General features: G+C 32.6%; 2 protein-coding genes across 5 annotated transcripts; both read left to right on the top strand.

Annotated features, from left to right (window-relative positions):
- The first annotated feature begins 1,887 nt into the window (after positions 1-1,887).
- On the top strand, positions 1,888-13,729 carry LOC148599645 (uncharacterized). Of its 4 annotated transcripts, none has more exons than XM_088559286.1 (5): positions 1,888-2,058; positions 4,456-4,535; positions 6,582-7,675; positions 9,890-10,351; positions 12,078-12,469. In XM_088559286.1, the coding sequence occupies exons 2-5, from the start codon at positions 4,513-4,515 to the stop codon at positions 12,254-12,256; spliced, it is 1,758 nt and encodes a 585-aa protein (XP_088415412.1). In that variant the 5' UTR covers positions 1,888-2,058; positions 4,456-4,512; the 3' UTR covers positions 12,257-12,469. The 4 variants fall into 4 exon arrangements, with proteins under 4 accessions (XP_088415412.1, XP_088415410.1, XP_088415409.1 ...); XM_088559284.1 differs by having other exon boundaries at positions 1,889-2,058; positions 6,593-7,675; XM_088559283.1 differs by lacking the exon at positions 1,888-2,058 and adding an exon at positions 2,067-2,214 and having other exon boundaries at positions 6,593-7,675; positions 12,078-13,729.
- A 3,254-nt stretch (positions 13,730-16,983) lies between these two features.
- On the top strand, positions 16,984-24,631 carry LOC148599646 (uncharacterized). The gene is made up of 6 exons (XM_088559291.1): positions 16,984-17,134; positions 20,742-20,790; positions 21,140-21,225; positions 22,430-22,538; positions 23,456-23,529; positions 24,557-24,631. The coding sequence occupies exons 1-6, from the start codon at positions 17,068-17,070 to the stop codon at positions 24,568-24,570; spliced, it is 399 nt and encodes a 132-aa protein (XP_088415417.1). The 5' UTR covers positions 16,984-17,067; the 3' UTR covers positions 24,571-24,631.
- Positions 24,632-25,435: the final 804 nt, after the last annotated feature.

Raw genomic sequence — 25,435 nt, forward strand, 5'->3', positions numbered from 1 at the left:
TGTTGGTTTTTGATTATCAGCATTGGTAAAAGGGAAAAAAATTACATAGGAGTCATTGAAGAAGGGAGATAACTCTTTATTTTTTTCAAAATTTGGATGCTTTGTTAGGGAACTTTAAAATTGTTTCCGAGCCACCCATTGTCATTTTGTCACTTTGAATTTTTTTTATTGTTTGACATACATGTGATATAAACATTACATTGAAACAAAAAAAAAAAAATTAGTGGGATAAACTTTACCCTGTACCAACCATATCATAGGATCTGCCTGACTTTTACAATGACAGCCTCTCAATCTTTGGGCAATTTCAGGTCAATAGGGTACTTCTACTTATGTTCCAAGTTTTGTTCATGAAACGAAAGAATGATAGGTTGTGCTGCCAGTTTTGAATTTGCAGACCATAAGTGCCAACATTTTACATTGGAGAATTTTTTCAATAGGTGTAAAGCCTGATAAAATACGGATATGTTTAATCCAAAGTGATGTATAGAAGAGTTTCAGTTCGGAATTCCTTGGTTGGATTCATCCCATTGAAAAGAAATAAAGTAGATACATGTATATTCTATTTCTGTAAAGAAGAAGGATTTTATAGAATACAATGTCTGTTTTAAGAGTAATCAATGGAACCAAGGTTCCAACAGTAATCAAAAGAATGTAATCCCGGGACAAAGACCAGACATGGAAAACAGACATACACAACAAAGAACATAAAGTTACTAAAATTATACATACAAAGTAACAAAAGCAAATGAGCAACTCGGACTCCACTAAAAACTGGGAGCATGGACCAGGTGCACCGGTAGGGCAAGCGCCTTCTGCTTTTCTAGAAATACCCACCGAGTTGCTCATAAAAAGTCAAGTGTTGGGTAGACAAAAGAGGAAAGGAAAACTATGACAAACTATTAAAAGTATATGAAAGCAAACGAATAGGATTTTGTTAAATTAAATCAGAGCTTTAAATTCCTTCCTGCTAATAAAAAAGTCCTTTAAGGTATTAATTGCCACACTTTACTGTTCCGTTGTGATCTCCGAATTCGAGATATTTCATCGGAGCAATTTAGAGGGGGGATTATCACTTTTGTTAGCTATGAACCATACACTCATTCAAATACTTAAAAACTGACCTTTTGAATGGTCTCCAATAATTTTTTTGTAACTGTGCTTTTCTCAGTTTTCACAATATTTCCGTCATTTTCACGGTATGTCTATTTTATTTTATTTTATTTCATTATATATTTGTTTATTTAATTTTTTTTTTTTTTTTTTTTTTTTTGGGGGGGGGGGGTGGCAATCAGGCAGAAATTTGTTTAAAATACATGAATTAATAACTTCAAAAAGTTGTCCAGGGAGGAATGCCTACGGTCTATTATATTCTTATATATACGTATATCATACATTGTTTGCGAAAAAAAAGATAGATAACTCAAAATCAGTCTTCATACCTAATTATAAGGTCTCAGTATCGTATTAATTTTCCCATAGACTTCTATAGTGAAGTGCATATTTTTAGGATTTTTTAAAAAATATGTAAATTGATTCAATAAAACTTTCACTTATGTAGCATTTCTAAGGACATGTGAAAAAATAATTTCCCGCAAAGAAAATAGGGTGAGTCCACGAAGATTGGACAGAAAAGTAGTCTTGAACTATAAATAGCCATTTTCCCTACTTTCACTTTCGTTTTGCACTCACCAAACCAACCTTTTCAGTGAAACATTTTTATGATATTATGTTAGATTTTCTTTTAAAAAAGTTCTTCATCTTACAGTGTGATGTTTGCTCTATTTTTTAAGTCATTGTTCATGTCTTTTGACAAAACATTAGTTTGTAGAGAGGCAAAAAGAAAATGCACTATATTTTTATGGCATCCATGTTTTGACGTACACCCGCTCAGGGATATGCAATACGATACTGGTACCATAACTTATTGTGTCTTTCAAGAAAACCAGCCTGCTGAATCACTGAACAATTGAACAATTTATTTATCCCTTTTATTGCACAGTCTCAATTCATTTTAAGAAAAATCCAGTTGGAAAAAAAAAACTTTATATCGCAGAGGTTAGAGGATTCTTTAACATGTTTCGAGTTTGAAGGTTATTCTTCCGGGTTACGAGTTTGACGGGCATCTCATACCGGATATATTTGATGCAATCTGATATGCATTTTCGTTTTAAGTGATTTTAGGGAAGTTCTTTGATTTCTACCATACAAAATGTGAGTAAAAAATGCAAAGTTTACATAATATTCATATTATTACTCGATCGCAACGAATATTGATCGTATTTCAAACCGTTGCGTATCATATTTTGGAAAACAATTTATTGAACGTATCAAAAAGATCATATCACATGCATTCATTATTAATTAAAGCGTTCCCGGAAGAAATATACCTTTGTTATTACATAATTTATTTTTAAGAATGTTTACATGCAGAATAGGTATCTATGTACAACATATCTTAAAACGAACTTAAACCAACGAGTAATTAAGTAGCACTCCAGATAAGAATCATACAAAATGTGATTCATGGTTGGAAAGCCTATATATTTTTGTTTTTGATATTTTGTTTAAAATATTATAATAAACAAACCGAAACGTGTGGCTTCATATAATTCGTGCTCTTAGCAGATAAATATTATATAGAATGTATTGTAGAATTCAAAATTAAGGAAGATAACTCTGTATATGACACAAAAATACAAAAGAAACCATTGAATTTTCAATGCGGATTATCTCCTATGAGAATGCAGATTGAAATGAATGACAATACATTTCATCATGCATATAGACCCACAAAAAAAATTAATAACAAAAATAAAAACGTTTAGCCCTTTTTTTAAGGTGTATTTCATATTTCAGAATTTGCATAATTCTTACAAAGACTGCTACTTAATTAAAATGTAGCAACGCGGCCCTTCATCGGCATATTACTACCAACAAGATTTTTTTTTTTAAATTTTTTATCTTAACTTGTCTCTTTAAATGTTTTTTCACCATTTCAATTTCATTTATACCATAAAGCTTTTTGAATTCATGTTATATCGCCCAGGTGCAAATACTAAATTTAGTTCTTTCGATTTGTTTGGAAGGACTCTGCCTTGAATGAGTGTATCAGATGGCTACATTTTGTAGCCTTCCAAGGTTTTGGGTGACTCTGGCGGAACAGGACAATTTTATCGATCCGGAGCTCTTGATGTTACTCTGGGTTATGATTATTATTTTTTTATTGTTTTGTTGTTGTTGGAGTTAATATAGCAAGTAATTTAGTTTTTTTTGCGTTATGTCTTGTTTTTCCTATCATCATTCTGTTCGCTACATTGTGTATTTAGATGATATCCGTTTCATGTTTTCACTTCAGATCTTGTTCTTGGATCTTAATGTCTCTGAATTGTCCAATTTTCCTATTTGTTCAGCATATCATATTAGTTTCTTTTCCTCTTTCGTCTACTTTGGATGTGATATTTTATAAGCAACGCGGAGGGTATAACTAGAAATGCATACATAACAGTGCATCGGGTCCATGCTCCCAGTTTTAAATGGAGTCTGGATTGTTCATTTTTGTTTATTTGTACGTGTTTTATTATTATTATTATTATTATTATTTATTTATTTATTTATTTATTTATTTATTTATTTATTTATTTTATTTTCTGTAATTTCATGTTCTTTGATTCCCTGTCTAGTCTTTATCCTTGGTATATATTGGTTTCCGTTCCAATCGTGGTTCCCTTAATTACTCTTACGGTTCGATATTTTATGCAGATAAAAACGTACACTGAAAAATAAGGGTAACACAGAAATTGTTGCAATTGGTAGCAACGATTTTACCTGCGTGGACAAACTTTCACCTGTTCTTAAATGTAACAATTTCTGTTGTTATAGTAACACGTGCACTGTGCGAATGCTTCTGCTTTTGATATAAAATTCCTCTCATTAGGTGAGGTAGACAAATATAGAAATGTAGAAAATATATTTCCTGGCTCTCTGATAGGGGAATTAAACTACCCAAATCTTAATAATCTAAATAAAATTGACGCTATTATAGTAACAAAGGTTATTTTCAAGGAGTTTATTGATGTATAAACGCGACCGAATCACTCACGATCATTATTCAAATTCCTAATGAAATTCTGTATGTAATGTTTGTTAGTGATTTGGTCGCGTTTACAAATCAATAAAGTCTGTCAAAATAATTTTTATTACTATAATTCCAATTTTATGCAACGAACACTACGTATTCGCCTTCTTTGTATAAATGTTAAAAACACTATATTGTTTCTGAACTACACCATATGCATTTGTACAAAAAAAAAAAAAAATAAATAAACGTTTTGTTTTCAGGAAGTTAACACTACATAAACCACTTGAATTATACATTTATGTTTCCTTCATCAGTTTTACAATCTTTTGTTTGAATATATACGTTTACATTTATATATGATATATATGTTTTAGCATGTCTGGTTCTATTGACTCGGAAAGTGATGCATGTGGCAATGACTGGGATGAATCATGGAAACCTCCATCATCTTCGGGTAATTTGTATAGTCTAATTTTTTATATGTATGTTAATAATTCAATATCTAGGCCACTATCTGAAGGAGCCGCTTTCTCTTTGGACAAGGAAATATCGTGCATTTATCTTGACGAGAAGCACACATATTGTCAGCTTTTAATTCTCTTTTGTTTCATGGTAAATCTTATTTTCTCTTAAAAGTTCCCGAAAGAACTTGAGAAAAAGGATACTACAGACACTGTGAAGTCAGCCTCATATCTTGACCTACACTTAGAAATCGATAGTAAAGGAAAACTATTGACCACACTTTACGACAAACGTGATGACTTTTCATTCAGAATTGTCAAATTTCCTTTCATCTGTGGCAACATCCCTTCGGCTCCTTCGTATGGAGTGTTCATATCACAACTCATACGTTATGCCAGAGCTTGCTGAAACTACGTAGACTTTGTGTATCGCGCTAGAATTCTAACAAATAGGCTTCTGGAACAGGGTTATGTTGCTACAAGATTGAAGTCATCACTACAGAAGTTTTATGGTCGTCATCATGAACTCGTGGATCGTTATGGTGTATCCATCAGCACCATGAAAACGGATTTATTCAATGGGTCATAGTTTTCCTTTCCTCGTTTGTCTACCTCGGACTTGACTTTTTATGAGCATCTCGGCGGGTGTTTCTAGAAAAGCAGAGGACGCTTACCCTACCGGTGCACCTGGTCCATGCTCCCAGTTTTTAGTGGAGTCCGAGTTGCTCCTTTGCTTTTGTTACTTTGTATGTATGATTTTACTAACTTTATGTTCTTTATTGTGTATGTCTGTTTTCCATGTCTGGTCTTTGTCCCTGGAATACATTCTTTTAATCACCGCTATAACCTTGGTTCCCTTGATTACTCTTTCTCTCTCTGACAAGAATCCTTTAAATAATTACAATACTTTTATTTGTCAATATTAAGAAAAATTACTTCACAACTTTTCAGAATGGGAAATGATTTCATCCATTACATTTCTATAAAGTCCAGTGGTTAAAAGCAGTTTGCACTTCAGCAATTCCTCTAGTTCTTGGTGGTACCATGGTTATCTTTTTTTCAGGTTTATACTTTTGTTGTTTGTTGCTTTGTCTTCGCTTTTGTGCTTTATGTTGTCGCTCGACTTTAAAATATCTGATATCGCCTTCATTCTGGTTGCCATTGCTATGCCCTCCATAATACTAGTTCTATTTATTTTATAGCAGATGACGAAGTATTTATTTTCTACATATACTTAAGAAACTCAGTTTTGAAAGAACTGGCCGTAATGAATTCACAGTTCACAAATTTAAAAGTGGAACTGTTTGATAATTCTTAGAGGAAACAAATGTTTATACCACTTGTGTTCGACATGTAACATGCTAATTTTGTAAATGAAAGAGTCATCAAAGGAGCCAAGATTCGATCAGATATCAAAAGAATATATTCTAAGTATAAGGACTAGACCCGGAAAGCAGACATGCCTAACAAAAGAAAATATGCAATAATCAAAATAACACACACAAAGTGATAAAAGCAAATGAGCAACCCGGGCTTCACTAAAAAATGGGAGCATGGACAAGGTGTTCCGGTACGGTCAGGGTCCTCTGCTTTTCTAGAAACACTCACCAGGTTGTTCATAAAATATCAAGTTCGGGGTAGAATATAGAAGAAAGTGAAATTATTACAGTGAACAAATCGGTTCTTATGGTGCAGATGGGTACACCATAACGATCCATATTTTATGATGACGACCATAAAACTTTCAATCTTGTATGAACATGATCCTGCTCCAGAAACAAGTTATAAAAATCTTGCACGGTACAAAAAGTCTGTATGGGAGGCAATCATCATTTTTTTTTTCATTTGTTTTCATTTTGTATGGTTTCATAACACGTATGTTATATTAGTACATATAATTATACATGGCATATATTCCATAATCATCACATAGTTTGAATAGGTTCGTCTTTATACTTAAAAAAAAATCAACAATAGAAAATTTCAGACTTTCAGTAAAATAAAGGTTTGTCTAACAATGCCAAGTTCTCTTTATTAAGTATAATTACAGGGGATGGAGCAACTGCCAAGGGTATACTGTTTACATGGAAATGTCCATGGAAGAAAGTAGACGTCTTTCTAATCGATTCACAAGGACAAAAGAATGTAATATCTAACGACGCTGCATTTTCACAACCAATTAAATTACAGTTTCTTCTTTCAAATCGGCTGGACAATCTTGATACCATCATCCGTAATATTCCAACACTTGATATTAAGAGTCTGAAGTCAGGCATTGAATTGTTAGAGATAGCTGCCAAATCTGATGTCCACCTTGGAAACTTAACAGAAATAGGAACCGTCTTGTCCAACGAAATGGAAGATGTTTTTCTCAAGATGATACCACGACTGCCGTTTACTTGTAAGGTTGCAGAAGATTTATTTTTTGGATATATAAAGGAAGATAAAATGACAATGTACAGAGATGATACTAGGGTGTATATCGTTGGGCCGTCTAGTTGGAAGGAACTTATCTGCAATACAATAGATCAATTAAATAGTCTTGTATCAACGGACACAGTTTTGTTCAAGCAAAAATGGAAGAGTCTCGCTTTGGATAATTTCAAAGTGGTTTCTACTGTGTCTCAAATGTTTCCAGATGTGTCTATCACAACGAATACTGATTTAAGTAAGGCTGTTTTTCGGGGAAGAAAAGATGACGTTCAGAAAGCAACCACAGAACTTGACAGACAAATTTCAGGTTTATGTGTCGAAAACCTCATTGTTGACCCCATAATTTTGCGATTGCTCCAATGCGAAGAAGCATCCAAACTGCTAAGTACTATTCTAAAAAAGAAAGGGCTTGGTGTTACATGGACTGTTGAAGATTTTCATCTCTGTGTTGTTGATCAACAGAAAATAGACCGATCTGAGCTACGATTTATATTGTCAGAACATTTTATCTACGCTGGTTTATCAAATGTTTTTACTAAGAGCAAACTATTTCTAGATTCAATTAAAGATCATAGAGATAAACTGCTTGTTATGGACTGTGGAAACACCTCCTGCACCGTGGCATCCACAAAGAAGATCATTCGACGGCTTCTTCATCAGGAATATTACTACAGCGAAACAGAATCGAAAGAAATCCAAGGTAACGTATTGTATTGTTATGTTGTCGAATTACTTTGAGCTCTTTATCAGAATCATTTAAAAGCTCTATATAGATAATAAGGACATTTTTATATCAACGGTTTGTATTTGGCTAGATCTACGTCGCATAAATTTCGTCTCAATGATTAGAATATTCTTAAACACGAATTGGTTTTATGTAGATATTTTAAGTAGCTAAGAATCATCCAGCTAAGAATCGTGCAAAATGTGATACATGGTTGGAAAGCCTACATATTTTTTTTTGATATATTGTTTAAATTGCTTTAGTAAACTGAAATTAACATTTGGTTTTTCATATAACCCGTGCTCATAGGAGATAAAAATTGTATAGTTTACACTGTAGAATGTCAATTAACTGCTAGTAATCTTTTGTTTGTTCATTTGTGTAACGTATGAACAGTGTTTTTTTTTCTTCTGTTTTACCAAGGGATGCAGACTGTTTTAACTCACTTTTATGCGGCTTGCCATGTGGTGTAAGGGTTTCATTATAAATCATTGAAGACTCATGGGTGGCATTCATCTGATATTTTTCATCCGGGTCGTTGTCTTTTTTTACATATTCACCATTTCCATTTTTGTTATATAAACGAATTGACTTGAAAGCATTTTCCTCATTTTGATTAATCAGAATATTTAAGGAATTCTTTTTAAAATATTCTGCGCCAACTATACGTAAAACACAAATTTGACATGATAAAAATTGCGTGCAGTGCATAAACATTCTAAACTAAAGATTTTTCTCAGATAAGCTAATATTATTTCGAATCATTGGGTTAAATCATTGATCGTATTTTAAATTACGGAAGGACTCGGGGAAAACTCAATTCGGAAGTTCATCATAAAACTGGATCATTTAAATGGTGTCTTTTTTTTCACTGTATCTCTGTTTACTGTTTTGACAACATAATTCGGTTATTTTCTCTTTATATGTAAAAACTATGAAATGTAGAGTGATGCATTTTCAATAGTATCATTCGTTTGTTTTTAGTCCTGAATTTATTTGATTGAAATTGCTTTATTTCTGCGCAAAATGTATCTTAATTTGCATCCTGAAAAATTCAAAGGATCTCATGGAAACCCTTAATTCAATATCATTATCAGAATACAATATCATTAAAACCTATTATTATTGTTGAACAATCCTAGTTTCGGGGATTTTATACATCGCATATATCCCCCCCCCAAAAAAAAAAATGAGATAAAGGATACTACAGACACTGTGAATTCAGTCTCGTATCTTGACCTACAATGAAACAATAATGGTAAAAGAAAACTATTGACCAAATTATACGACAAACGCCATGACTTTTCATTCGGTATGGTCAACTTTCCTTCATCTGTGGTAACATCCCTTCATCATCTGCGTATGAACTTTTCATATCACAAGTCATTCGTTATGCCATAGCTTTCCGTAACTACGCAGACTTTTTGTATCGCACTAGACTTCGTACAATAAAACTTCTGGAACAGGATTACTACAGAAATTTTATGGCCGTCATCATGAACTCGTGGATCGTTACGGCGTATCCATTTGCACCATGAAAACTGATTTGTTTAACTTATACTTTCCTCTTACATCTACCCTGGACTTGGCTGTTTATAAGCAAATCGACGGGTTTTTTTTAAAGCAGAGGACACTTGTCTTGCCGTAGCGCCTGGTCCATGCTTCCAGGTTTTTAATAGAGTCGGAGTTGCTCCTATACTTTTGTTACTTTGTATATATCATTTTGGTTATTTAATGTTCTTTGTTATGAGTGTCTGTTTTCCATGTCTGATCTTTGTCTCTGGATTACATTTTTTGATTTCTGCTAGAGTCCTGGTTCCCTGGATTACTCTTTCGTATTTTAACCAAGAAATTAATTCAATGTAGAAAAAGAGTACGGACAGAATAAGCGAAAAAAGCATTCCACTTAGTTAATGATACAAAGAAATAAATAAGGTCACGAAATTTGATTTCTAGAGGAAAAGAAGACATTTTTAGATTCTAGCCAGTACTGAACTGAAAAAAAAAATATTGTCATGGAAAATATCAATATACACACATATTTATTGTCATGGAAAACAACAATATACACAAAATGTTAATATACTCAAGCTACCACGACAAAGATGCCAAGCTGAGAATCGATTATTACATCCTTATGTAAATAGTAATTTTTAAAATAACAGTTGTGGTCTATTGTGTCGTTTGTAGTTGCCTTGACAGTTCCATCTTTACCGGGAAATATTAGACGTACCGATGTAAAGTCCTTGGAACATGGACAGGAATTTATTACCCAAGAAGGTTTAGCTGTATTTGTGTATGTTGGACATATTCTGAAGCTGAATGTTGATTACATTGTAAGTGCTTCCAATGAGCGTTTACTGCATGATGGTGGATTAGCTTGTGTAATTTCAACAGCTGCTGGTATTACTTTTCAGCAAGAAAGTGCAGATTATGTCAAGCGATATGGATGCCTCGCGGTTACTGAATGCTGTACAACATCTGCTGGGACATTACCATACAAGGGTGTAATTCATGCTGTTGGCCCGAAATGGAACGACTATCGAGATAAAAATCAGTGTGAAAAAAGCTTATTTCAAACCATACTAAACTGTTTACACGAGGCTGAGAAGAAGAACGTCAAAGCTATCGCCATTCCAGCAATAAGCTCAGGTACCTTTAGTTCAAGTCAGTGAAACGTATCTAAACGGAACCTCTTTGAGACTGAAGTATTTGTTATTTGAACCTCTTTGAGACTGAGGTATTTGCTATTTGAACGTCTTTGAGACTGAGGTATTTGTTGTTTGGTCAAAGCAAATGTTCGGTTCAAATAGGTTCAAAACATATTGAAACTTATATGTCAAGGCGCATGTTTTGATATATACATTGTTCGGTTTAGTCAGGTTTAACTGTTTATTTTACAAGCATTTTAAAGACACAATATAAAAGTTATAACTGTGACATTAAAATATTTAGGCTAGAAACCACAAAATTCTAATTCCCATAAACTTCAATGCTAATTTCACAACATTCAGTGGCTTCTCTGGACTTTACCTTAACTTTAACCTGCACAGGACTATATATCAGCATGATTCGACATAGGTCAGCTCACAATCCCCAGAATGGCATGCAGTACTGGTCACCGGAAGTGAAGAATCTATAAATAGCATAGGAAATCTCAGTATTTTCACAAGATAGGGGTATATTTAGAAATCATTGTGGAGATTAGGCTTTAAGAAGAAAAATGTACAGAATTGTTTCTCCTTACAGAAACACTTTTAATTTTTTAAATAAAATGATAACTTTTTTTCACAGCGCTATGAGGAACTGGAGGTAATTTCTGAGTATAGGACTATTTTTGCGTACGCACCATTGGTTGAATTGGTGGTCTGTAACCTAAACGGTTTTTTTAGTCTTTGAAAAAATAAATAACTATACAAGTACCATAAGTTCCGATATACATATTGAATGAATTTACGAAGTTTCTTTAATATTTTTAATATTTGATTTTCAAATATAGGTTTACCAAGTTGGGCGAGCAAAACAGTGACAATATTTTACCATACTTAAATGCCTTAAGTATTTGCAAAGAATTTTTTTTTGACTTTTCAAATAAAAAAAATCAGTCACTACTTGTTTTTTAACGATATTAATAAGAGATAGTCTTTAAAAGTAACCATCAAATATAAAAAAAATAGTGCGTACGCAAAAATAGTCCTATACTCAGAAATTACCTCCAGTTCCTCATAGCGCTGTGAAAAAACGTTCTCATTTTATTTCAAAAAATAAAAGTGTTTATGAAAGAAAAAACATTTTTGTACATTTCATAAATACTTTGTTCTTCTTATGCCGTAAAGCCTAATCTCTATAATGATTTCCAAAAATACCCCTATCTTGTGAAAATACTGGGATTTCCCATTTTATTTATAAACCCTTCACTTCCGGTGACCAGTACTGCCCTGCAAGTGTGCTAACCCCACATGCCATTCTGAAGATTGTGAGTCAGCACAAATTTGGTAATATTTATGGAACATTTACAATTTACAGATTCTTTAATAGCTTATAACTGTAAATTAGTCCGAAAGTCGTCTGTTAATACTTTTTACTCCAAAATAAGCATGAACTGACTTTAGGAATGTTCTTAGATTGGTGACTCGGCTTACGTAAACTAGTCCCCCTTAAATGATTGCCCAGGCGTCGTATCGTCATGACCATGCGATACATCTTTTACACTGGAGTAACTTCACCTGTGGAAAGTAGGACGGATCCAAAATAAGTGATCGTCATAATAACAGAATTTTGGAAAAGATGCAAGACTATCTAACTCCGCATACAGAAATTCCGCAAAATTATTTTTATCCGTGAGCATTATAATATAATATAACTATTTTACTTTCAGGTATTTTTGGAGTACCGAAGAATATTTGCTGCACTGAATATGCTAATGCTGTAAAAGATTTCAGTAGAAGAAATAGGCAAACGTCATGTATCAAAGAGATTCATTTTATTGACAAAGATTTAAGCATGGTTACTTTAATACAGACAGAATTCAGACAAAAATTCAATATTTCTATGTAATCTCCTTTGAATTAAGTGCAAAAGTACTAAGCGGATGTTAGTGGAAGAAATAGTCGATGACACAAGCCAAATTCTGCTTTCCAAAATATTCACCTATAAGATATCACAAACTCATGTTTTCTAAGAAATGAATGCTGATTTGTAAATCACTGCAATAGTAAAATCGAGATGGAGCTCTCGAAACTTAAAAATAAAGGGGAATATTTTTTTTTATCTCTTCATAATTTCGTTGATTTGTTAGTGAACTTGAATATATTCATCCACCTTTGTTACAGAAAAAGAATTCCTGTTCTCTGTGACATCATAATGAGTTTAGCATTACTTTTGATAAAAGCAATTGGTGGGATTATTGAGGACAAAGTCCTCATAACGGTATTTAATGAGAAATAAAAATAATAGCTTGATTTCAGTCTGAAAGGAAGTCATGTCTTTCGGAGCTTCCCATACAAAGTTCGACATTTTCGTATCTTTTTCACTAAAAAACCTTTATTATATGGTCTTTAATAATAAGCTAGAAAGTCCAAAGTGCGACCACTAAGAAATATTGGTCTCACTAATTATCGAGAAAAAATATCAAAAAGTATCTAGAGACGGCGACAAGAAGATTTTTAAAAATACTTATTATATCCTACAGGTATCACGTGCATCATTTTTCATTTTGACTGTATTGCATATTTCATAGGATCTGTCTGGCTTCTACATTTGACCACAATATGATATTGACTCTTCTTCCTCTTGCAAGGTTGTAGTTTACAATTCACTAATTACCAATCGGAACTCCTGAGCCTTGCTAGTTGCACAGAAGAATAACATCGGAGGCAATAGGCGATAGAATCTGTCCGGATTTGACCGATCCGATTCTAGAATTCTAGTTTTATTGGTTGAAATGTTTCTCAATACTTTTTTTCCTAGACCTCTCTTCGCGCCAAAAGTCTTGACTGATTTATCGTTATTTTTTTCTAGTGATGTCTAACAACATTTTTTGGCCACCTGGAGGATAGAACTACTTTGAGTCGCTTATGACTACAATTCAGGAATTTTTTCAAGATGAAATTCTCCTTTCAAGATGAAATTCTCCTTTCAAGATGAAATTCTCCTTTCAAGATGAAATTCTCCTTTCAAGATGAAAATGTCCGAATAATCCAGATTGTTTAATTGCATGATTTCTTAGACAATCTAAATATGAAGTTATTATATGTGTCTTGCTATCTGTATATAGTTTTATCTGTCTTATGTATCATGTTGATATGAACCTTTACATTGGCTATATTAGCAATATTTAGGATGTCAAGATGTGTGTGCTTCGGGTATACTCATGCTGCGTGCGCCGATTCGGTAAGCACTGTATATATTTGTTTTATATATTAGAATTATTATGCTTTCCCACAACGTTTTAAAGATAACATACAAGACATTAATAACATTCAATTGTTAATGCGCCCATTTTCTATACAATAAAATAATGTATGGGTATTTTGTTTTATTTTATTTAAACTTTCCAATATTTTCCAATAATCAAACCCACAACTACAGCAAGTTCAACTTGTGAAGTACAAGCTTCATCTTTTTTTTTTATTTTGTTTCTTTGTTTTTTTTATTCTTGTTCGTGTTGTATTTTTTTTTAATTTGTTTTTGTTTTTGTTTTCTTATTTTTTTCACACAAATATTTCATTACATATATTATTAACGACAATCTGATACTTTCGGAAGAAGTGTACTAATATCATACGTTTCAACTTCATAAATTTCGTATTCCTAACAAATTATTTAAATACATTGAACTTTATACCAAAACAAAAATTCATCTGATAGAAATATTGATAATTTCGGTATGCTGTACATGTATGTCACGCAATAACTTCTCATCAGCAGAATTAGAATCATGTACATAGGAGATAGAGATACAAAAAGAAATTATCTATAAAAAGTACTCAAATCAAAAATAAAAAATGTCAAACCCAGCATCGAGATGTTCTATCATGTGCAATACAACGGGTATATCCTCAGTGTTTTAGTGGATTTTGAATTTTTTTCCATGTTTTTCAATCATTCGATCACCGTAACCGTCGTTACGTTTACCTAAAGATGACGTAAGAAAATATGGACAATAATCTTTTTTTTTTATAAAGTTGTTCATTCAAGATACTGAACAAAATACATATGATAAATAGTTGGCAATTCGTCCTAGCTTGCAATTTGAAGCTGTTAACATATGTGAAAATGGTATAGGTAGTGAAAATTCGCAAGTAAAACCATCAATGTTGAATCGTTTGTTTTTTTTTAAGGATGACTGTAAGATGCAACAAGAGGTGTCGGTAATTTACAGAAACAAAAGATACTTGTTGAAAACTGTTTGTTTTGTTTTGTTTTTTTTTTTTTATATTTTGTATTCATTCATTTATTGATTTTGCTTTTATTTTTGTTTTTGTTTGTTTGTTTTTGTTGCTTGTTTTTTTTTTACATATATTTGTTTAATATTTGTTTGCAAAATAAAGCTGTTACTTTTATCACTATCATTGGATTTTAAAATTCATATCTATACCGTAATTTAAGATTGGAGATCATGGAACTGGTTGGTTCCCTTAAACACAAATCCGCTGGTGACAAAATTGCAAAATATTTCGGCAAAATTGTCCTCACAAATGGTTCCAGAAACCTTTTAGGTAATATACAATAACAATTTAACAAGGAACATGTAAACAAGGAAAGAGGGAATCTCTTTAGCAACTGTGGAAGTTGGCAAACACTAAAGTATTCCCTTCTAGGAATGTAGAAATAGATCGACCAAGAGTGGTGCACAATTTAATCCCATAGGTACACCAATGGTATATTGTTCTGTTGGAATACATCTCCCTAAAACTTGACAATAATGTAAAAAAAAAAATAAACTAGCATGTTGTTTAACCACAGATTACAGATTTTTCAATTGGTGTATCTATGCATAGACTGGATTTAAAATAATACGAGTTGATCACATTATTTGGTACTTTGTGATACAGGTCCATACTCCCAAAACCCGTTAAGGAAATCCCGTTCGTCTTTTGTACAAATATGGTCATCCCACGTGATCTCGTAGAAAAATTTACATTTCACACATACGTTTACAGCTGCTTCAAATTTCATGCTAGGAAGAATAGACAGTTATTTCTCATATTTTTTTGGTTCAAAATATTGAATGAACAACTTTGTGGGAAAAAATATAATAACGTATTCCTCCGCCATCTTGACATGACTGTAATTAACGTTACAGTTATCAGATTTACCCCAGTGTTCATTACATTTATTTGTTCTCAAATCCCTTTTCTTTTTTTTTAAAGTTGACAAAAATATTGTCTAGATAAACCTGTACCTAATCAACATCATGAAATGACAGATTTTTAATTAAAGAAGAAATTGTGCACACGAACAACCAAGAAGTCTAATAAGGTAAAAAGAAATCTCTCTTTAGCAGTTCAAAACCACTCATCAACCTTAGAAGCCCGATTAAAAGCAATTAGTCCATGGGTTTCGAGTGTCCACCGTTATCCCAATCATCAAATTAATGAAGATTTTTGGTTACCTTTATATCTTTTTCAGTATAAGCCTATATTTGTTCTCCATATAAAACATGTTTCAGTATTAAACAAAAGCAATATACAGTTTGTGCATATCACTAAACAAGTACTATTTTTTATAAAAAGATAGCCGACGAGGTAAAATTTTATACTTTTCTACATTTCATTCAGGAAATAATACATGGCACGCAATTTCGCAAAAGTTATCAGTATTTGGCCAATGGGGAGACAGAATTGCGATCAGATGACTTGCGTTTCCATCGAAGAGCGTCTTTAGGATGAAAGGGTAAATAGCGAAAACATACCGACTACGTCGGAAAAACTAGATGTTACTGCATCAGCTGATACATTAGATTCCTAATAATACCAATATTTGTCAATTTACTTCTTCCTGTATAACGTAGCAGTTCGAGGAATAAATACCCCCCAAAAATCGATTTTGCCTCATTGAGGTATAAAAAGGGCAAAATATTCAAAGCAATGCTTCAGTTACCTATTTTTTGCGACAAACTAATTCGTAAATGTTAGGTATATGGATACCTGAAAATCATATTGGAGTTGACAAATAATGGTGTACGTGGTTATCTAAGCCCACACATTAAATAACATTGTATTTTTAAATGAAAATAGTAGCTCCAATTACATATTGTTTGTGCCTTCTCTCAGGAAACTTATGTCTTGAATCAAACATTCTATTGACGTAATTGACGGAATTTCGTTATTTTGTGTACAAAGTGAACAATTTAGTCCCGGCGGGTTTCAAATTACTGCATGACCAGTCACATACGAGATTAATGTCCTGTCAGAATAAACTCATGCTCTCTTTCTAGTTATACCAAAGAATGTAGCGGAAATGGTCGAGTAGATCCGATTGCCTAATGAGGACTTCGTCTTCTATTGTGGTCACTCAGAAGAAACAGCTGTACATTCATCGCCGATGAAGTAAAGGTGTGTACAGATCGCATATATTAAATATAAATTATGCAGAAAACAAAATTTGATATGAAATAGTTTACATGCTGTCACCAACAATACTAAAATAATTTGGTGTAATTAAAACAAAATTCTAGATTTTGTCTTTTCTTTGAGTTTTTTTGTAATCTATTAACAACTGCAAATAAAATATCATGCATAACTCGATTACAATACAACACGAAATGCGAAAGTAAAATCCGCAGATGTTTCACCAACAATAATAATTTCATAAGATATCAAACCCTCACATTTGTGAATAAGAGACAGCATAAGACCTAGAAGATGTTTCGGAGGATGTTTGGTGTACTTATAGCATTGTATCTATTTCAGACTGCAGCCTGTCAAACTGGTAAGACTGAAATATTGTTTATATGACTTTGAATGTTGACTGTAAAGTTATTTTGTTGCTATGTCCACACAACATTTTTTATAGAATGATATGCACACTCTGGGTATATGGATGTGCGTGTTTAAAGAGTAATCAAGGGAACCAAGGTTATAGCGGTAATCAAACGAATGTAATTCAGGGACAAAGACCAGACATGGAAAACAGACATACACAACAAAGAACATAAAGTAACTAAAATCATACATACAAAGTAACAAAAGTAAATGAGCGTCTTCTGCTTTTAGTGTTGTGAGTTGAATCAAAGAAAACCATGCTCAATGCGAAACAAAACATCGGTTTACTGTACGAATGTTTCGAAGCACATCTTATCCTCAACTTTAAAACGAAATACATAGAAATATCGAAATCCAAAATAAAGAGTTAGAGACAATTACAAGCTAGTAAAAACATCAACCGGAGATATAACCCACGTGAGACTTAAGGGACATGACAAAATATGGCACTAATGGAACATTTAGTGATTTCCCGCCACGTTATGGTGATTGAAGGGGGATGGATTTTGCTGAAATTGAACGTAACATTTATTTAATGGCATTAAACGACAGTACATAGTTTAAAAAAAAAAATTTATTGATCCGTTCACAAGAAATTATCTGGAAACTGTCGGAGACGGACACACGGACGAACAGATATGCAACTTTTCGGAGGGTGTCATAAAATACCTCGCCACGTACAGTGGTGGGGTATACAAACTGTTTTACACTTACCATTAAAACAAAATATCAAACAACTTTATGTGTTTTTTAAGAACGCATTTTATAACCTGCAATACAAATAATTTTCTAAACATAAAAATCATATCACAAAAGAAACAGAATTTAACATACAGTTGACAAAAGTTGTGCTTGTTTAAAATGCATGGAAACTTATTTAATTACACTTTAAAAACATTTGGAATCTAGTTTCCACATTTCCTGAAAATAATATACAGCAAAACCTGACTAAACCGAATCCTGGATATACCGAAAACCTGTCCAAACCACATCATGAATATAACAAACACCTGTCTAAACCGAATCCTGGATGTACCGAAAGCCTGTCTAAACAGAATCCTCGATGTACCGAAAACTTCTCTAAACCGAATCATGGATATATCGAAAACCTGTCTTAACCGAATTCTGGATGTACACAAAACCTATTTAAACCGAATCCTGGACGTACCGAAAACCTGTCAAACTGAATTCTGGATGTACCGAAAACTTGTCTAAACCGAATCCTGGATGTACTGATAACCTGTCTAAACCGAATCCTGGATGTACCGAAAACCTGTCCAAACCGAGTCATGGATATACCGAAAACCTGTCAAACCGAATCATGGATGTACCGAAAACCTGTCCCCATCGATTCATGGATATACCGAAAACCTGTCAAAACTGAATTCTTGATATACCGAAAACCTGTCAAAACGAATCCTGGATGTACCGAATACCTGTCAAACCGAATCCTGGATGTACCGAAAACCAGTCCAAACTGAATCATGGAAATACCGAAAACCTCTCCAAAACAAATCCTGGATATACCAAAAACATGTCTATACCAAAATCCAGGATATAAAGAAGACCTGTCTAAACTGAGATCAATGTCTATTTTTGGTGTTTCATAGAACATGTCATTATCTTTGATATTTCATAGTTTCCATTTTAACGATGTATTTCTAACACACGCATATTTGTGGTATTGAACGGTTGGCGTTTTGATTACAGGTGATATTACATGGCTGACGTCGGCTGTTCCTATTCACTGTAAAATGGTTCAGAATCAGTGTCAATATCAATTGGTCAAAGGTCTATTTAAAAGTATTAACTTTTAAAAAGACATCAAAAAATAAATATATATTACAAAAGCTTGTTATACTTACTTGACTGGACCACATTAAATATGAAGATGAAAAGTAGCTCACTAACTGAGTGGGAAATTCTTAGACTTTAATAAAGAGAAATGTGCCTCGGTCTATATCTCTTTGTATTCAAAAAATGAATTTCCAACTCCGTGAATTACTCTTCATCTTGCTAAGGATTTTGTTTTTGTTTTTTGTTTTTGTTTTGTTTTGTTTTGTTTTGTTTTGTTTTTGTTTTTGTTTTTGTTTTTGTTTTTGTTTTTGTTTTGTTTTGTTTTGTTTTGTTTTGTGTTTTTTTCAATTTTTGACCTGGTTATCTCTCTAAAAAAGTAAAAGAGTTTTTTTCTAATAAGCTACACAGGGATTCTCCCTAGTAAGCTATTAAGATAGAACAAATTATTCCCAATAAGCTAAAATAGTGTTCTCTCTTACAAGCTTGACGCAGATTCTCCCCTATAATATAGTGACATCAAATAGATTAGTTTTAATGGGCTAAATTAAAGCGTTATCTCAGATAATCTTTGAAGCTAAATAAAAATTATTTCTGATAATGCATTAACTAAATGGACTTGAGTTAGGTTTGATATCTCTTTGGCATATTATCCATATCCATTCTCGTTGTATTATCTGTAATAAGTTAATACAGAATTTTTTCTATTATGCTAATGAGCTTTAAAAAGGCATTATTTCCACGAATTTAAATTTGCCTATATTCATATGTAAACTGGAAAGAATTATGTCAAACAAACCTAAATACTGTTCTCGCTATTTAGCATGCAGTCTATTATTTGTTGATAAGTTTCTCTTCGTAAATGATAAACAAAAAAAAAGCAGTATTTCTAATGAGCTAAAAGGGATTTCACTAACAACCTAAAATAACAAGCTAAATCTAATTCTCTCTTACAAGCAAGCAGATTTTTCTCATACGTTCAGTAATGATTATTTCTGTATAGCTTAAACGGTTGTCATTAAAAAGCAATATATTTTATTTTGAACGTATTCAATTTTGTTGAATGTTTTTACAGGTGGTTCATTTTACTTGATATTTCATAATAACTATCTATATGGATGTGCTATGTAATGTTTATCACAAAATAATCATACATATCTCTTTGTATTAAAAAAATGAATTTCCAACTCCGTGAATTACTCTTCATCTTGCTAAGGATTTTGTTTTTGTTTTTTGTTTTTGTTTTGTTTTGTTTTGTTTTGTTTTGTTTTTTTTTTTCAATTTTTGACTTGGTTATCTCTCTAAAAAAGTAAAAGAGTTTTTTTTTTCTAATAAGCTACACAGGGATTCTCCCTAATAAGCTATTTAGATAGAACAAATTATTCCCAATAAGCTAAAATAGTGTTCTATTTAAACGAGCTTGACTTATAGGACACTGAAGTATGCCTTATAACTTAAGTGAAGTAAGCAGTTAGGATATGATTGTTCGAACTTACAACGCAGACGCTAATCATGCATTATATGAAGTCTATCATACTCCTGCTGGTCGAGACATCATTTCTATTACAACATAATATTGCATTATCAATGAAGTTAAAAGTAATTTGAGTACAAATAGCTCCGACCCTCATAGACAAAACCTATCTTGTATCTTTCCGAAAATATGGAAGTGCTAGAGGAGGAATTGGTGGATAGACTAGTTTTTACCCGTCTTGACGTTTTGATGTTATTGCCAATTCACAATATGATTTTTTTTGTAGATCCTTGTTCATTAATGACGTGTCCTACCTTTCCAAATGCTACTGCCAGGTAAACACATACACAATGAACCATCGTTCTAGCATGATTAGAGGGTTTTACTTCATGTTGTATTTTCTTGGAATATAATTGATTGTTTCATTATTACTTTTATGTTGTCAATGCATATGGTAGATATTTCCTGCAAAAAGTATTTATTAAATGCATGCATGATATCGGGAAAAATTAGCAAAGTAAGCATGTATTTTAACAAAATATACGCAATATTCATATTTATTTGGCAAAGTATATAGGGTTCACTGCGATATAATCGGTCTCGATTTCAAAACAGCAAGTAGTCTGTGTTCCCTGAAAATGCAATTGTTGATACTTAATGCATACATCAAAATATGTGTTTTAGAATGATAAGTTTTCACTTCGGCAGTGTTCATATTGATGAATGTATATTTGAAGACGAAGGTAGAAATGTCACAGATAACAGACTTTGTAAGTAAACCATAATATAACGTGTAACAAGTGACAAGGTAAAAAATGATATCAAAGGTAATAAGAAAATGCAATGAAAATAACGATTGATAACACAGGTAAAATAATGAAACTTAAGAATAAAATCACAGGCAACAAGTAATGGAAGACAAAACTGAAAGTAGACAATATCACAGGTAACAGTTAATTAAGTCAATAATCATATTACAGGTAATAAGTGATTAAGTTAATAATCATATCACAGGTAATTAAGTGAAGAATAATACTACAGGTAGCAAATTATAAAATCACAGGTAAAACAGTGATGAAAGTAAAGACTAATATCACAAAAAACAAGTAATTTGATAAAAAATGATATGACAGGAAGCCAGAAAGTAGGAAAGAAATAATATCACGAGGGACAAGTGATGAAATACAAATATACTAATCATATATATTGCAAATTTCGATATGTTGTACACTCGTTTTAAGGAGTAACATCTCATCAGCAGCATTAGAAGCAATTTTATTGGAAGATTTTAATCCAAAAAGTAATTGTATACAGAGTACTCGAAACCCAAATTGTCGTAATGGGAAGCCAAATCAATAACCCAGAGGTTCTTCCCTGTGCAAAAAAGGAATGAAGCCTTAAAGATTTAGGTATTTTAAATTAATAATACTTCAACTTTTGATAAATATGATAAATGGAATCTGATCGAATTCGTGGTCAGACAAGTCTGACTGTCGGATTTGTTAATACCCTCGGGAACCTTTTGTACGCCGGCTGTGGCATCGACGCAGCCATTAGGAATTACAATTTACCAATCATATACATTGCGAATGTCGATATGCTGTACACGCGTTTCAAGAAGTAACCTTTCATCTTCAGCATTAAAATAAAACAATTGGGAAGATCTTACAGTAAAGAATAGTATCAATATAAAGACAATGTATGTCATTACCAAAGATGTTAAAGTTACTGGCCCACTGCTACATTCATTCTTTTTTAAAGATATTTTTCTTCCGTAAAATGTCAGTGCATGTTCCTAAAGTTCGTTTTACACAGATGGGTTACGGATATTTTATATCCACAATTACGTCTGTATACGAATATTCACTTTTCCCGACTTCACTTGAAAGTTCTGAGAGGGTTGTATGCAGTGCCTAGCGTGAGTTTTGAAGTTAATCACTGTTCGGATTTTTAGGTAATTGGTATATTTTTCAGGTGGTTCCGAATTCCAAAATCTATGCGATGAGAACAACCCTATCCAGTTATGTGATGGTTGGCCATGTGAAGGCGCTTCATGCACTGCCTATCCAAATGCTCAGTGCAGGTGCGATGACTCAGCTTTCATTAATTACACACTACTCCATTAATTAAATTTAACATTCACGGTCTTTCTCGATTTTTCATTTTTATTTTTTTTTAATTTACTTTTTATTATTGTAACGGATATGGCCGAGTGGTTACAATTACTCCAGAAATAACATCAATGCTATTTTAAGTCTAGTCGAATATGTCAAAGGAACACGGTTAAAGCATAATCTTACTTCATTTTAAACAAACATGAATTATAGGAATAAACGCTGTTTTGAAAAAGTTCATCGATGTTTGGAGGCAGGCAATTCACTCACCCCTAAAAATGGTAACATATTTTTTATTTTTGTAATTAAGTTGTTTTATGGGTTTATATTGTGTAATTATTCATTCATATCCGCCTGCTCTTAGAAGATAATCAACTTTGAAAATCCAATAGATTATAATGCATTCGAGTGTCATTTACATGTACATAGTTATCTCCCTTAATTTTTAAATCTACAGTGCATTCTGTATAAATTGTTTATATGAAAAACCACATGTTACTTTCAGTTTACTATGACATTTTAAACAAAACTTCAAAAATAAAAATATGTGGGCTTTTCAACCACGAATCACATTTTGCATGATTTTTATGTGGAGTGCTACTTAAATTCAAGTTGCGGTAAAATAAATGAAATAAATCTCTTCAAAGTTAAAAATCATTTAAATCGGGTTTCTTTAATGTTTGGAATTACGAGAAATATAAGCTGGTTGAAGAAATTTGTCGATATATGAACTGACCAAACCACTAATAAACGTTTCATTGAGACCTTCCGGTTTCACTTTGTTCGGGAGTGGGTTAGATTCGTTCATTCACTGACGAACTCTTACAGTTGTATTCCTATCATCACCATAAGTGTAGCGCTCACGATTTTTCCCCTTTTAATTCAGGAATATGATATGCGGTGATTGTGTAGCGAATTTCTTCATGAAGAATGCAAACGATGAATTTCAGCGAGTAAATTGTAAGTAAAAGCAATAGGCCAGAAAAAAAAACATAGGCAGATGTACGAGCATTTTTCGTGTAGTCTTGACTGAAAGAAAAACGGAAGTACTAGTACATAGCGAGACAATAACACAAAATAGTCAGGACCGAAAATACATCGAATTCAATGCAAATACATGTATATGCGAGGTTTGAGCAGCCTAGGATGTGTATAAAGGGTAGTCCTTGGTTTTCCTCCAAGCGCACAACATTAAGACAAATTACTGCAATTTGTGTAAAACAATTATATCAGTGTTATTTTATCATCAGTCAAATCGAAATTTAAGAATGTTAAAATGTTCATGTTCGCTTCGTTGTATACTTATGCCTACACAGTTCAAAACAGGTTTCCCTGGATCGCTATTTTAATCAAAATACAAATAAATGGTAAGTTTTCTTGGACCGGAGAAACGTTTGATACATCATCACCATGTGGAAATAGATCAGAGAATATTTATTTGGACATTTTTATGTTATGATTATTCCTTATCTTATTAATTGCATTTACATATTTACTATTTAGTTTCACTTTGTTGTAAAATTGTTATTACTCATTACAACCTGCCATAACCTGTCACAGACATAATAATTACTCAATTCATTTGTCATTTGTTTGATCTGTGTTAATCCTTTAATTGTCTCTACTATTCATATGTCTTGTCGATTTGTGTTTTAGTTAGTTTTAAAGTTTTAGTTTATGACTTTAGTTTGGATTCTTTGGAGTGCGGAAAATAAAAGTTTAAGATCGGAACTCTTGTCCGTCTTGTTCGTTGACTAGAAACCACATACACCGGTCACAATATCACCGATGTACTTCTGTCTTCATTAATATTTTTCGTTAGGGAACTTTTGTTTTGTCTATACAAGCACCTATTACTTTACCTGTCATCATCATCAATATTAAAATTTTACAAAACAAATCTGCCTAATCAAATGGTGCCCTTTACAGTTACATTCCCTCCCCCTATTTCTCTAACATTATGACAACAAGTTTTGCTCTATTTCAGGTGCTCCTCCTTAACCGCAGAAACGAAAAGAGACCTCATTTATTTGTATCCTGAATAAATATTTTGACGTTTTTATCATTTTTTGAAGATGTTTGGTATCCATGTTTTGGTATCCGTAAACATACAGGAACTAATTGTTTCAAATCGACAATTTTCGATACACTTACCAATATGGAGAAAGACTGAGTAGTTCCGATTGACGTAATACCCTGCCAGGATACATGTACAGGGTAGTCGTATACCATGTATCTTTCAAATGCTCTAATTATGTATTTTTAAAGCTTGGTCTGACTGAATTATTTAACACCAACTAAAGAGGTTGATTGTATTTTAAAACTCTGAGAAATGTTCACCGTCATGACAAGGATACAATTGAATCCTTTGCCAACGTATTAGTTCAGTTTGGTAGATTCGTGTTTCAAAAAATAAAATAGACAAACCATTTTACTTGCTGTTCAGATGATCTTTTCAGCATCCTTGGGTTTTTCAGTTGGCATAAGAATTTTGAAGGCAATAAACAAAGAAAACCCATTAGGATTATATTATGAACAATTAGTAAGTCTATTTTTAAATTTTCTAATTTGACAAAATATAATTTCAACTACGCAACAAGTGTTTTGTAAGTCGCAGAAAATACTCGCACTTTGGGCCACTGGAGTTAACCCGTATTTATAGTTGGGTCAGTGCCCTTAATTTTTTCTGCTGTATATATTGTTGGCTACTTTAACTCGTAACACGTTTTATCATATACATGATATATTTACTTCTCGATAAAAAAGCCAGCGGACCGATAAAGATCAATTAACTTCCGGAATTTATCGTATACCTTTTCGTCATTGTTCGGAAGCATGATCACATACTTTTCCTGTCATTTCCGGT

The sequence above is a fragment of the Perna viridis genome, chromosome 13 (genome assembly GCF_037379345.1).
Source record: "Perna viridis isolate PV_CMFRI_1.1 ecotype Kerala chromosome 13, ASM3737934v1, whole genome shotgun sequence".
Lineage (NCBI taxonomy): Eukaryota > Metazoa > Mollusca > Bivalvia > Mytilida > Mytilidae > Perna > Perna viridis.